This window comes from Desmodus rotundus, chromosome 2, assembly GCF_022682495.2.
Source record: "Desmodus rotundus isolate HL8 chromosome 2, HLdesRot8A.1, whole genome shotgun sequence".
Classification (NCBI taxonomy): Eukaryota; Metazoa; Chordata; class Mammalia; order Chiroptera; family Phyllostomidae; genus Desmodus; species Desmodus rotundus.
Window position 1 is genome coordinate 21,556,207 of NC_071388.1, and position 14,468 is coordinate 21,570,674.

The window sequence follows — 14,468 nt, forward strand, 5'->3', positions numbered from 1 at the left end:
AATGAAGATAAATGTATATTATAGAAGGTCACAACAGCACAGTCACGTGGGTGTGGGATTTGAGTTCACTGCAGTCCAGTTACTGTGCGGGTTGCAGCTAGTGGCTTTCTAAGCTGTCCAGCTGCCTCCTATTGCAGAGTTGAGGGTGATTGAGGAATTTTGGCTCATTATACTACACTTTTATCATCATCTTCTGGAATCTTTTTCATATTTAGAATTATGCCCTAAAACCAAATCAAATTTTTTCAATCCTAAAAATATACCATAGGTTTTTTTATCTCCACATTTCTGATACCTGGCCGTTGGTGTACACATTTGATGTGCTAAGTGTTCTTATTTGTTGTTGTTTTTCCAGAAAGCTGTTGTTAGGATGATGGTGTGTTTGTTGCATTTTATATTCAATGCTGTCTCATAATTGAGAACAGGTTACAAATTGGTAATCATAAGCTTGGGTCTGATATAAAGGCATTTTTGCGTAACTTGCAGCTTTTTGTTGTTTGTTTTTTAATCAGGATTAGTTTCCAATATTTTAAAATGTTGGAAGATTTCACTTGAGAATCCAGATTTCTTGAAAATGGGGTGGCATTGGGGACCCCTAGGCCGCATTGCCACGTGGCAGCAGTTAGACCTAGACCGAGGTGCCCCCTGCGGCCCCCTTTAGGTAGGTCACCTGTTCCCTAGGTTTGAGCGGCTCTTGTCTACATGAGTCACTGATTTATGTTTACTTCCTGGTCCCTCAGGCATTTGAGTTCGTAAATTAGTTGGGTCCTGGCTAAGCTTCAGTAACAAAGAGACCTGAAAACACTGTAGCTCAAACAAGAGAGAAGTTTATTTCTATTTCCTGGTATAGTCCAAAGGTAGGCAGGAAGTTCAGATGAGGTAGGAAGCTCTGTTCCGGGAGAATGACCAGGACCACAGCTTTCTTTGATGTTTGACCTTAATATTTTTTATATGAGTCTAACTGGGCGAAGTTGGTTCATCAGTGCCTTACTCACATTCCAGGCCACAGGGGAAAGAGGGGAAATTGGCAGACAAACCACTTCTTTTTCTGCAAGCAATGAAGTAGTTGTGTACATTTCATCGGTTAAAACATTCTCATGTGGCCACACCTAAATTTTAAGGAGGCTGAGAAATGTAGTCTTAAGCTGGGTAGTCATGTATTTGCTTTGTTAAAATTCAGTTTGGGGGCGGAAGGTTCTATCAGCAAAAGGAGAAGGGGAGCTTCAATGGCAACAACATGTAGCAGTCTCTGCCGCAGTTGGCATCCGCTGGTCAGGGAAATACTACATTTGTTGTCAAATAACAAAGTAGGTTCGGTAATATATTGTGTTTATAGAGCTTATTGTCCCAGAACACTCAGCAAAATAGTAATAGAACCCCAGGTAGAACTTGTCTATTGCTCCTTCCATTACAAATCTTTCCAACTTCATGAGTAGTCCTTCATATGAGAGGTTTTTTAGATGAGAAAATGATTCAGAAGCACTTACAACTTTGGAAGTTTTTATCAGTCAGATTACGTGCCATCTGATGATCTGGATTAGACTAGCAAACACACAGCACCTGCTTCCATGACAGCATTCCAAAGCGGTGGCTATTTGGTCATCACAGTTTCCTGTGGCCTCAGACCACAGCATGGGTCATCACTGATGGGGTCAGACCACAGACCACAGAACTTCTCAACCCAGTGCTCCAATTCCCGGCAACCTCCTTCCAGTTAAAGAGAGTTGGCCTATGAGAAAAAATCTAATTGTCGTCTTGGAAATGAGTAATTACTAGACTATTTCTGTACTCTTTCCCTCTTTTAAAATCCATTCTTTTGGGGAGTGTTAGAGGTAAGAGGAGTGAATTTGTTTAGGCATGGGAAAAAATCCAATTTTTTCCTTATTTCCCTCATGATATTCACTACTCTCCCCCAGGCATTACCACCTGGAATTCCTCACATAGTTTCCTCTGCAGCCCCAGACAGCTTTCAAATAAAAGCTAATTCTAGTTTGTCAGCTACCTTACTACCTTGTGTATTTTTTTCTGTTTTACTGCTTCACAGAGAAAAATGGTGAAAAGTTTAGGATGGCAAGATAATATCTAGTGGAGAAGTTATGTGGTAGAGAAGTTAAAAGCAGGAAGAAATCTTAATATCAGTGTATTCCTGGTCTTCATTGATTGTCTCACTTACTAGCTTTTACATCTGCTGCTCCCTCTGCCTGGAACTTTCCACCCACACACATGCCACCTGTCTGGCTCTCTTCCTCTTCTCCTTACCCTTTCAATCCAATTTCAAATTGTGCTTCCTCCTGAAGGCCTTTCTCGGAACTTTTGACTAGATACCTCTGTGTTCCTATAGTATATGGGTTTCTATATACTTTTTACATTAATGTTATTTTTTTTTTTCTAGAACACTGTAAACTTGGTGGGAGCAGTGCTGTATCTCACTTATCCTTTGCTTTGCTCCCAGTACCCAGCTCAGTGTCTGGCCCTTAGTAATTACCAAGTAAATATTGTAGAATCATTGGATGAATGGATGAGGGGGAAGATGGCAGGGAAGAGAGAAAAAGAAGAGAATAACCCAGTTTTGTTCGGGGTCCCTCCTAGTTCTCACCTGGATTCTTGAGCCAGTGTGAGCTCCAGTACATCCATAGCTAAGGGAGTACACTTCCTGAGCGTCTTATAAGCCATGTATTCTTTTTCTGCTTTTCAATCTTGGCTATAGTCAAGTTGCCTGAAATATTTACATTCAGTGATTCTCATACTTTTGCAGTCCACTTTATCTTACTGAAAATAACCAAGGGATGTTTTGAAAACTGATGTGAGGTCAGCAACTTTATTTTTACCAAGAAAGATGCCGTCTTTGATTAGAGAAGCCTAGCTTCTTTGCCTTCTAGGCAATGATTTTCACACTGTAGTGTGGAGTCTGGCTCTGCACATATGCCTCAAGGGCTGGAGATAAGGGAGGGTCACACCCCCTCTTTGATCAAAAGCACCTTAATCTGTCCTGACTGATGTGGCTCAGTGGGTTGGGTATCATCCCACAAAGCCAAAGGTCACCAGTTCAATTCCTGGTCTGGGCACAGTTGGGATGCATACAAGAGGCAACTGATTGAAGTTTCTCTCCATCTCTTTCTCGCTCTCTAAAAATGAATAAGTAAAATCTTTTTTTTAAGCACCCTAACCATAGATCTCTTTGATAAAATCATTGCCTAAGCTCATTTCTCCAGGTTCTTTCTGATCCCTCCTTCTGGGGTGTACAGCTCCTCCACGGAATCATCTTCCGTAATTCTGAAACTTCATGTGACCAAGAAAGCCCATTCCACTTCACATGAGCATTTTTTTCCCTTCTGGTACCTTAAGAATGGGATTTTCGTGTTATGATGTGGCAATGACCTGGTACAATACTTTGTTTCATGACACCACTAAATAATGAAAATAGATAATGCATTTTTTTCAAGAACTATTTTGCACCTTCTTCCTTTAAGACAAAACCTACTTTACTCTTGTTAAAAGCCCTTTCAAACTTATTATGTGCTTTTATTCTGGTAGTTTTAAATGTTATATTTTGAGAAATGCATGTTGTATTCCTCTGGTTATTGTTCTAAACTTAAATACATCAGTTCCTTTTTGTTTTCAGTACTTTACCTCTCACTTAAAGAGATGGAACACGTCCTAAGGAAATAGAAACCCAAAGATTTATATTCTTATATTTTTTACATGACAGTGTTGTATGTTTGCTTTAATACTTAAGTTTACTTGTACACAGACTTTAAAAGCTAAATGTGACATTAGAGGATTTAGTCCAGCCTCTCATTTTACAGTGAAGGAACAAGGACCCAAAGAAGTAAAATGACTTGCTTACAAGCCATAGATTAGAAGATTTATGTGCTAGCTAGAAACATTAATTGTAAGTAGTAGAAACCTACTCTGATTAGCTCAAATTTTGTAAAAAAATGCTTTGGTTTGTCTCACTTAACCATGAAGTTCTAGAGACAGACCAGGCATGGGTGGTCCCAGGGGTTCCGTCGAGTTGTCTCGCCCTTTCTCATTCTCTAGGTTCCGCTTGCTTTTGTGTTGGCTTCCTTCTTTAGCACTCCATCTTCATGTGGCATCAAAGATAACCATTTGTAGCTTCACGGTCTAGAAAAAAGACACTCCATCCCTCCTAACACTTATCGATTTCTAAGAAGGATCTTGATTGGCCTATTTGAGACATCTGCTCTTCCTTCAAACAACCACTGTGTCCAGGAAACTGGGTCTTCTGATGAACTAGTTGGTAGTGCCAACTCGTCTTTATGACCCAGGAAGGGAGACCCCCTTGATTGACAGTTCTACTGACAGGAAACAAAATAGAGGTTTCTGTCATAAGATACAGGAGAAATAGTTACTATAGCCCACTTTGCTATTTTTCTGTCTCTTAGTTTTCAATCTAGCTTTCCTTCCAGAAGGAAACCTTCTTTCCTTCCAGAAACACCTTCTCAGGTATTTCTACAAAACACCTGAGAGCAAATCTCATTTAAAAGTATTAATTAAGCCAGCTCCTGTGTATGACACAAGTTGCCAAACAGGACTAGAAAAACACCATCTTATTCCAGGGACTTACAATGTGATGTTGTTAATTCGATGTTGTGTGGGCCAAATACGTGTATTAGGCAGAAGGCCATAAAGACGTCTGTGGGGATACTGTACAAACGCAAACACTAAAATATCGACAGTCTTGCCAGTTTGGATTTACCTGCGTGGTTCTTGTGGTGTGAAGCTTCCCTTCCCAGGAGATAAGTAGAACTTCCTAAATGTCGTGGTCCGGGAGCTGATCTCAAAATGGGTTCATCAGTGAGTTTCTCATGCTGGATCACTCTTGTTAAAGAAAGAAAACCCGACTTCTGAGGTGCTCCGATTATCTGGACATGGCTTATGACACCCTGCTACCTTACGAGATCTAAGCAGTGAGATTTGAAACAGTTCTGTCCCTTACAAAGGTATACATTTCTATGCCAGGAAAATAATATAAAAGAAATTTTATATTATATATTCCCATAAAAATAATCAGCCCATTTATGAAATGTTAAAATGAAACCAGTGAACAGCCTCACGTGAGGCAGTACTTGTATGCTGATTCACTGAAAGGAGTGATGACCATAAGATTCCTTGCAAAATCAACCACTTTCAGGAAAATCTCTGAACTCAGCATTGGGGTGAATTGGAATTGGTCTCAAACCTTCCTTTTTTTTAACCTCTTTGGCTCATCAGGCCTGTTATCTTGTCCTCCTTCAAGGGAAACTGTAGGTTGGGAACCCAAAATGTTTGATTCTGATTGAGTTATAGATCTATTGTGTTTATGCTCTGTGTTTGTCTGAGGAGGTAGAATAAGCCAGGGTAGAGATTTCCCAACCTGAAGGCCACCTTGTGTGGGCCAGCGACCGGCTCTGTGTAGCCATACCTAATGTACACATCCACACTACAAGAAAGTCCATCACAATTTGTTTTACTTGTGGACACATCAACAAAATATCTGTTTGAGCAGATCATTTCTGGGCTAAAAGAAACATGAGAAAACCAGTGGTCCAACAGATGAGAGCCTGAGGAGGTGAGGCCAGAGTCGGAGCATAAAAGCTGTGGGATGTAATGCCGTGGAGACTGGAAGGCAAGAATGATACAGAGTTGTGAAGAAGTGTGCTCTTAGAAAAAGTGGGGGTCACAAAAAGTGAAAATGTTTTAGAAGTGAGGATAAAAGACTTGCAACATGGCCAGGATGATCAGAGACCAGAACGAGATGACCAGGAGTGTTCTCTAAGCTGGGCCTGCGCGGGAAAGAGCACAAGCTGAGGTCGCAGTCCTGTAGGTAACCGGGTACAAGCTGGAACTCAGTTAAACCTAGGAAGGATTTCGTTTGCCCACTTACCCAAAATACAACTGAAAGAAACTGCTCGGGGCCTGGGCTGAGAGTAAGAGTCTGATGCCATAGGAAGGGAGTGACACTTACGTAATATACCTAAAAATTAACTTCATTTTTAAAAATTTAACAGATATCTGCTGAGCTTCTACTATGTGACAGTTACTGTTCTACGCAATAGGGGTGTCAGAGAAGGAAGGCAGAAAATGTTCTCGTGCATATGGGACTTGTGTTCTACTGGGAAGTGACAGACAATAAAGAAACAAGTAAATTGTTTAAGGAAATAAGATAGATGGAGATAGTAGTTTTATGAAGGAAATAAAACAAGGTAATATGATACAAGGTGAATGACTGCAGTAGGCGTAGGTAGATAATTTAGATATCATTTTATTTGGTTTTAAAAAATCACTCTGACTGCTTGGTTGACTTGAGAAAACAGATCCTACAGGGGAAACTGCTGACCTCATTTTGTCCTTTCTGGGAACCAGGTGACTAATAGTCAGTAGGTTTCACCCAGTCCAGGTATCTGTGTGAACAGAACATAAAGAAGCTTTTTAACTTGGGACTTAGTGATTATGACAAGATAATTTTTTGAGATTGACTCAACCAAGTTTGTAAAGAAGAACTGCATGCAGCTTCCAAAACATAGGCAACAAACCTTAGAAGTTAAATAATTTCTCATGAATCTGCAGGTTCTCCAAACAGTCCCCATGACAGTCCACAGTGGATCCTTTTCACTCCTGCTTCTCCATCTCTGTGTCCTCTGTGTGTTCCTCCAGAAAATTTCTTGTGTAACACTATTAAATATCCTCCAGCATCACTGGCTAGGAATAGTAGAGTTCTGGGACTTCTCAGTTACGTCATGCTTCGCATTATGTCAGTTGTCTCCCTGAAAAGGGGGAGGTAGAAAATTGGTGACAGCTGGGTGTCCTGCAGTAGAATCTTTGGAAGTAACACCCTGGCCCACAGGTCGTTGGCACACTTGGGTATCCAAATATCAGCCGATCTGACAGGAGGGCTATCTGTTCTTCCCTTGGTCTTGCTGTTACCTTAACAAAGCATCTGAAGTTTGAAGGGCAACAGTCAAATGGTGTTGCTTCCTTCCTCTTTGGCAGCTCCAACAAACATCAGCTTTTGTACAGAAGCAGGAGGAGCCAACTTCTCAACAGAACTAATGAATACATATCATTCCTTGGTCCTGCAAAATGAAGATAGTTCTAACTAGAGTAATAATTCATGGTGTTGGGGATGTTGCTAAATATCACCTCACTGATAATGTGTAATTTAAAAACTAACAAAACTGCTATTACAGATTTAATCCAACTGTTGTCATCTCTGAGCCTGCTAGTATAAGCACTGGGATTTAAAATGTTTTATCTTTAAAAGAAGGCTACACAGATATTTAGGTGGGTTTCTTTCTCACAGGATTCTCTATATCGAGGCTTGAACTAAGTTGTCTTACAATTCAAAGAAGACAGCTGACTCTGGCACTTGTCCTAATAACTAACTGCTGTCTTGCTAACACACACACAGACACAAAACTGAGTTTCAATTTTAAAAATATTCTGCCAATGTACTATTTAAATGTTAAAATATGTGTTGATTAGTTTTTCCCCCAATTATGACAATTACAGTCATTTGGCATTTTATACATTTAAAAGTAGCTCAAGGATGGAAGTTAAAACCTTAAAGTCGAATCATATCTTGTAGAAAGGATTTAAAAGCAACAGTAAGCCTGTGTGTTCTGACAGCTGCTATATAAATTTGGAAGCTGGGAAAGATAATCAAGATATTAAGACATGATTTAATCAGTCACATTGGAATACTTGCCAGGTAATGAAGCTCATTAACGGAAGTCGTGTATTCCAAGTAGCTGTATTAAATACCCAAGCATCCCAGAAGCTAGTGCTTCCAGTTTTCTGGGCAACTTGACCAGTGCAGCAGACTAGAAGCACCATCCATCATCCATGCTCACCTTATGCCGGGTCCCACAGTCTTTAGATACCTCTATAAGGATGAAGATATTGGAGTAGAATCAGTTTGCAGAATCAGCAAAGTGCAAGAGAGCATTCTTGTTATTGTTTGAGAAAACAATATGATTCACAAAAAGCATCCCTTATAGAGTAAAAAAAATCTCAGTAGGTTGATACTGAAAAATTCAAATTACCATTTTCTTCATAGTCAGTCATAATTCCCTGATGAATGTCGATGAACTTACATGATTTGAAATCGTTCATTCAAAAGCACTGCATGCTTGTATTTTGGAATACTTGGTCCCATGAAGTATGAACTCAAGCATATTTGTTTACTTCAAAGTGAAACAAGAATTCTGATTACCTTTGAGTAGGAAAAGTTTAATTCAAAAACACTGCATGCTTATATTTTGGAATAGTTGGTCCCATGAGGTATGAACCAGGCATATTTGTTTACTTCAAAGTGAAACAAGAATTCTGATTACCTTTGAGTAGAAAAAGAATAGAGTTGACATGAATATACATAAAAAACATTCTATTATCCTGTACCTTCGTGATTAGGTTTTCATATAGGCTCATGGCTGAAAAATAGTTTGTTTTATTGAGCATCAAATCTATAGATAGAGATGCTAGCTGGACAGCCCCTGTATCACAGAGTATCCGTGGAAGAGGGAGCCCTCTCCCCAGGGAAATTGCTTACTTAGTATTTAGTAAAGATCGGGGAATACCAGTATCCAAACCTTATGTAAAGGTGTCCTCTGGACTTTCAAATTGGTAGCTGTACATTTTGCTGTTCTTGCCTGATAAAACATTTTCATTTCCATATGAGTTTTATGTTTGTTTAACCCCTTTAATGAGTCACTGTAAGTTCAGATGTGATTTTGTACTCACAGTGAATGCAGCACACCCCTGTCGTTGGTAATCGATTAGCAGAGCTGTAAAACTCTCCTGCAGCTGTGACAGTGTTAAGCACTGGATAGCCTTCCATTGTGTTTACCCTGCAACCAGGTCCTGGAAGCATAGACGCGCCCATCCATCCCAGACTGGTGTGGCGTACCTCTTGTGATCATGTTGTCTATCATCAAGCTGGGGCTGGGAACTTGAGTTTTGAGTCAATTTTAATGAGGTGGGATCATGATGTATCATAATTGTTGATAGATAATAATGGCTAAATGACAATGCGTTGAGATTTATGAAAGTGGCATTCAATTTCCTGGAGTTGATGCCACTCTGAACTTAAATAAGGTGTTTATATATTCTGTAAAAGTTTGATTAATATAACCCGTTTATAGCTTACCTTCACAAAGTTAAAATGTATGTGAAGATAAAATGGAAAAAATTGGGAGTCCTAGAAGAAAGCTGATATCCAAATCTATGGTATCTTAGAAATTTTACACTCATGGAAAAAAAAAAAGAAATTTTACAGTAATGGGAGCCAACTATGGAATTAACTAAACGCCACAGGTTTGTCTCGGAGAAGCTCATAAGAACGCAGTCTCATTAAAAAAAGAATACTGGTTGGCCAGAGGAGACAAATAGAAAGGGGTCCTGATAATATTAATACAAGTTTGTGGCCGTCTCATCGTGAATGTGTGTGTGTATATACATAAATATATGCAGAGAAAGGCTAAGAAAAGGAAATTTGGTAAAGGAATAAATTACTACTTAAGAAAAATACTAGGTTAATGTTTATCAAGTGTTTTATAACTGAAGTCTTATTAAGGTAATTTAAAAGAACTTGACTAAAAGTTGAAAATTACGAAATATTCACACCCAGACAGTTATGAATCGCTTAGTACTTTCAAAGTGATGCCGTATTGTTCTGTGCTAATTCAGACTCGTTGACTTTCTAAGAATCCATGTAGGTCGTTTCTTTCAGGATTTAGGAAAGGGTAACTATTTTATTGTGCTTTATCTGTTAGCAGAAATTAATATGGGATTGAAAATAAAATTTTAAGGTAGAGCCCTGTGATGAACATTTAGAAGGTTTGCCAGCAACTTACTGTTACTTATTTCTCGCAGGCTTGTGCGGCCTATGTGGATTTTATGATTTCTGTGGCTAAACTGATTCGTCAGGAGAGAGGACTGCCCATAGATGAAAACCAGCTCTCCCTGGAAATGAATAAAGTTATGGAATTGGAAAAAGAAATTGCCAACGTAAACCACATTATCTCTGATACACCGAATAATGCCAACCGCTTCTTTTTTTTCTTTTTTCTCTCTATCGTATTTTAAGTAAAAGGTGCAACTCCTTAACCAAGTGATAAAAATGCCTAGCTTAGTAAAGGATCATTAACTTAAGAGAACCTTTGGAACTGTAGCATTTTATAATAAATTGGGTCCCTGAGATCTGAGAGACATGTTAAACTTAATAAATATTCACTAGATATTTTAGTAAATATGTGTATTAAATATTAACTAATAAATATTCCTTGTTAAATATTAATAAATTAATATTTATTAAGTTGATGTCTATTAATAAATATTAAATATAAACTAGATACTCTTGATTAATAGCTAATAATTACCTATTATAAGTGGATTACATCATAATTCTAACTACAACCTGTTGGTTGCGATGTCCTTAAGACTCAGGATTATTTGATTGCTAAACTATTCAGCAAAGCTGTTTTTGTTTTGATAGGTGCAATTTTACTTTTTTAAAAAGAAGTTTATACTGATTACAGAGATTACCTGTATCCCTTTGCTGAGAAATATTAGCTCCTGAACGTGGTCACGTGACTGTGTGGTGTCACTGAGTTCAGTCTGCCAGTGGCTCAGCTCAGGGGAGGTCTTACAGGAAGAGTCCACCAGCAGAGCCCGAAGGGGATATTCGTGAATTGTCTCTAGCTCCAGGTGAACTCTTGGAGTCTGAGTCAGCATTCTCTTGTCTGAATGGGTCTACAGCCTCAAGGGAGAAACTCTGCTGAAGCAGCATCCAGGTTATTGACTGAGCCCATGGTCAGGTTTGGTCTAGCCCCACAGAGCTCTCTCTGACATTGCAAATAACAACCCATACTCCTAAGTTCCATCTGCTTGCCACTGCCATCAGAATCTTGAAGACTGAACATTTTTAAAGACAATTTTAGCTTTCCTAGGACTAATGAAACCAAAAATCTCTGATCAGAATCAGGCTTTGCCTGCAGTTGCAGTGGGATGAATGGAAGTTTGATGGGTTACATGTGGCTCTGGGTGGAAAACAGAATTATTAGAGGAGAGCAGTTTATTGTCCTGGGGTTTTACCACTTGCACTTCCCAGACCATGTTCCCCTTCGATCAGCCTCAGCTTTCCAGTAGTTGTATCTCAGAATTATCTGTGCCCATATTTTCTCTCTTTTAGACTCTGAGATTGGGCTGCTACCTTAGTCATCTTTGAATCACCTATGTATCTCTCACAGTGTCCAGCTTAGTGTTGCATGGAGGAGATGTTCAATAAGTAATTTTTAAAGTAAAGGCATAAATAAGTGACGTAAAGGGGAGATTGGAGCAACTGTCACTGAAAAACAATTCCTATTTTAAACTTTGACCTTTTGTCTCTTCTCACGTAAAATTGCTTTTACTCATTTCGGCCACTAGTTGGGAAGTTGTTTCTACAATTTTTTTCTTTTTATTCAGTGAAAAAAATAAAATAAAACTGGATACACTTAAGCACAGAGCACTCAACTGGTTAGGCACAGGACAGTCACAAAAAGTACATGGTGCTAGCACTGTCCTCGGATAACCTGCAACCTAACTAGGAGTTCTCTCTGCTTTAGTTGCCCTAAATTCTTGCAGAAACCACTGTGGGTTTTTTTTTTCCTGTCTGAATTTTAACTGGGATACTGATTGGTAGTGGTGGATGGTGGGAGACAGGATTTGAGCAATAAATTGGAGGTGACTATATCCAAAAAAGTTATTATAATATGAAACAGACACAACTGGGCTGTCCCTCAACCATAGAAGGACGCAGGCCTACAAATATGGCTTATGTGGTTTGGCCATTTTCAAAAATATAAAAAGATTTTGAGAAATTTTATATACAATACTGCAGCCAAATCTTGATAATCGTTACTTAATATACTTAAAATATCTTAAATTTCACTTCTGTTTTTGATATGACACAATAAATTACAAAACAAGCACAGAACTTAAAGTATATTTACCTATCTCATATTTCTTTTTTCCTCAAATACAGTTGTATTTTCCTAAAGAATTCTTAGTTCTAAACTAATTAACAAAAATTAAATCCACAGGCTACAGATCAACCTGAAAATCGAAATGATCCAATGCTTCTTTATAACAAAATGACCTTAGCCCAGATCCAAAATAACTTTTCCCTAGAGATCAATGGGAAGGTAAGTAGCAAGTTTTATGTACTCTCTTATCGTGCCATTTCTAAAATATAACACCAAAATGTTAAAATGATTTCTTATTTATTGCAAAAATTGAATATCAAATGAATTTAGATTATACCAACCATTTGACTTCACAACAGGACCTGAAAAAAAAAAAAGATTGGAAACTATTATATTTATATTTATATTTAGTTAGAGAGAACTTTAAAGGTAAAAGTCCTTTAAAGCCAACTCTGCAATAATGGTAGGAAGGATCATAGAAAAGGGTTTGGAAAATATTAAAACTGAAAATCCTTTTGAAAGACCATTATATAGCCATCAGAGTTGGATAGGCAGATAATAAAAGCACTCAAGTTCCTTTTAACTCCTAAAAACACTAATTTATTCATAGAACTTGCTATGTTCTCATCAAGGCATGTATGGAGGTGTTCAGAGCCATAATGGAGAAATAGAACGCAAGAAATGAGAGAACTGTCTTACAGATTCCATTTGTAAACAGAAATTGACATCCTTTTGCTTAGTTGTAATTCATTAGCTAGTATGTAATTACCTCTTTTGGGGACTACTCATGTGTACTTGTGTACCAGTTGGGGCACACAATTGAGAAATAAAGCGACAACCACAGGAAAATCTACAAACTCCACTTTAAAAAGGCAAGATTCCAACTTTTGGCAACTCCAAGCCTAGCTTCTGAACTGTAAACATTGCAAGCCTACAGACCCTGTGTCGACAGCGTTTTGTTTGGCTTCACCGACCCGCTCTGATGGCGCTGTTGAACGCAACCTCCCCGTGCCCCCTGCCTCCGCTCTGGCTGTAACGTGCTTTCCTTCCCAGCAGGTAGCCGCTGACATACATCACTGTTTGAGCGGTTGTTTATTCACATCCACTTCTAAAAGATAAACACTTTATACCCACTTACGTTTTTGCATAAACCAAGGAAGTTTTATTTTTAAAGCTAAATTTTTCTTTTTTTTAATATTGATTAGACCAAGAAAATGACATCGAGCCTAATTTCTAGCTCAGAGGCTTTGCTTTTGTTCGTAAATGGTTAGTTTAATTCTGTTACAAAAATAATCATATTGCAAAACTAGTTTTTATTCAAAACCAATCGAAGCAATTGACGGAAAATCCCAAGCAAGTATCTGACGGACAATCGTGATAATGATGTTGTGAGACAGCTGACACCCTAACCCTGGCTGACCCCTGGCCATAATTGAGTTTGGGAATCAAGAAGAGAAATTCATAATTACTGAATGTTTTGTGCCTGCTTTTTTCCAGCCATTCAGCTGGTCAAATTTCACAAATGAAATTATGTCAACTGTGAATATTAATATTGCAAATGAGGAAGAAGTGGTTGTTTATGCTCCAGAATATTTAACCAAACTTAAGCTCATTCTTACCAAATATTCTGCCAGGTAGGTATATCAGAGTGCCCCTGTCCTCAGAGTTTACATTTAATATCACTCTTTAGAAGCTTTGCAGCCTCATCTTTTCTGTTGCTGGGTGGTGGGTTTTTTTATACAGAGATCTTCAAAATTTAATGTCCTGGCGGTTCATAATGGATCTTGTAAGCAGCCTCAGCAGAACCTACAAGGAGTCCAGAAATGCTTTCCGCAAGGTGAAGAAACAATCTCTCTTTTCTTAAGACTTAAAACGTAAAGAGGTGCATGGTTGTGAAGGAGCCATGTACACTGCTAGAATGTGGAGACTTTGCCAAAAGACAAAATGCCAAACATTGGTCGTTTTGCTCCTATTTAGGCTATGATGTCTAGAAAAGCCAGTTTTTATGGGTTTTGCCATCCTATGTCTGTCTACTGTGGCACCATGATTGAAATTCCCTGAAAGGATATGCACTTGGTTATGTGAGCATTTCATGAAACATACTGGCTTGGTTTCTTTCCCGTGTTAAAAGATCACAAGGGTGTCTCAGTTAACTCGAATTTTTAGGTGTTCATGGCACACTAGATATACACACAGATGGACTACATTGACGTGGACAATCCCCTGAGAGCATACCTGCCTGGAGACAACCTTAACGCCTTTTGTTAGGCTGTACCTGCATTTGAACAATCATCACTTTAGTCCTGTTGTGCGGGGCGAGGGCGGAAGGGATTGAGCGAAGAGAAATCCTAGCAAACAGTTGGTGTCCAGTACTGAATGGCGTCATGGAAAGGAAATAATTCTCCGATTGATTGAAATTTTCTTGTTTTTACCTTTAAAAAATATATACACATTTTTTAAATTATAGAATGTAAAAATGGTGTTTTGCTACATCTCTCTTAC

At 38.6% G+C, this 14,468-nt stretch overlaps 1 protein-coding gene across 4 annotated transcripts in view; it reads left to right on the forward strand.

Moving 5' to 3' along the window:
- The window catches only part of MME (membrane metalloendopeptidase), a 90,310-nt gene that overhangs the window by 37,574 nt on the left and 38,268 nt on the right, over window positions 1-14,468 (forward strand). For all 4 annotated transcript variants that reach the window (XM_024562908.4, XM_045197123.3, XM_045197118.2 and 1 more), the window contains exons 9-12: window positions 9,874-10,008; window positions 12,084-12,185; window positions 13,464-13,600; window positions 13,710-13,803. In XM_024562908.4, the coding sequence (XP_024418676.1) occupies window positions 9,874-10,008; window positions 12,084-12,185; window positions 13,464-13,600; window positions 13,710-13,803 (468 nt within the window). The remainder of the gene's footprint in view (window positions 1-9,873; window positions 10,009-12,083; window positions 12,186-13,463; window positions 13,601-13,709; window positions 13,804-14,468) is intronic.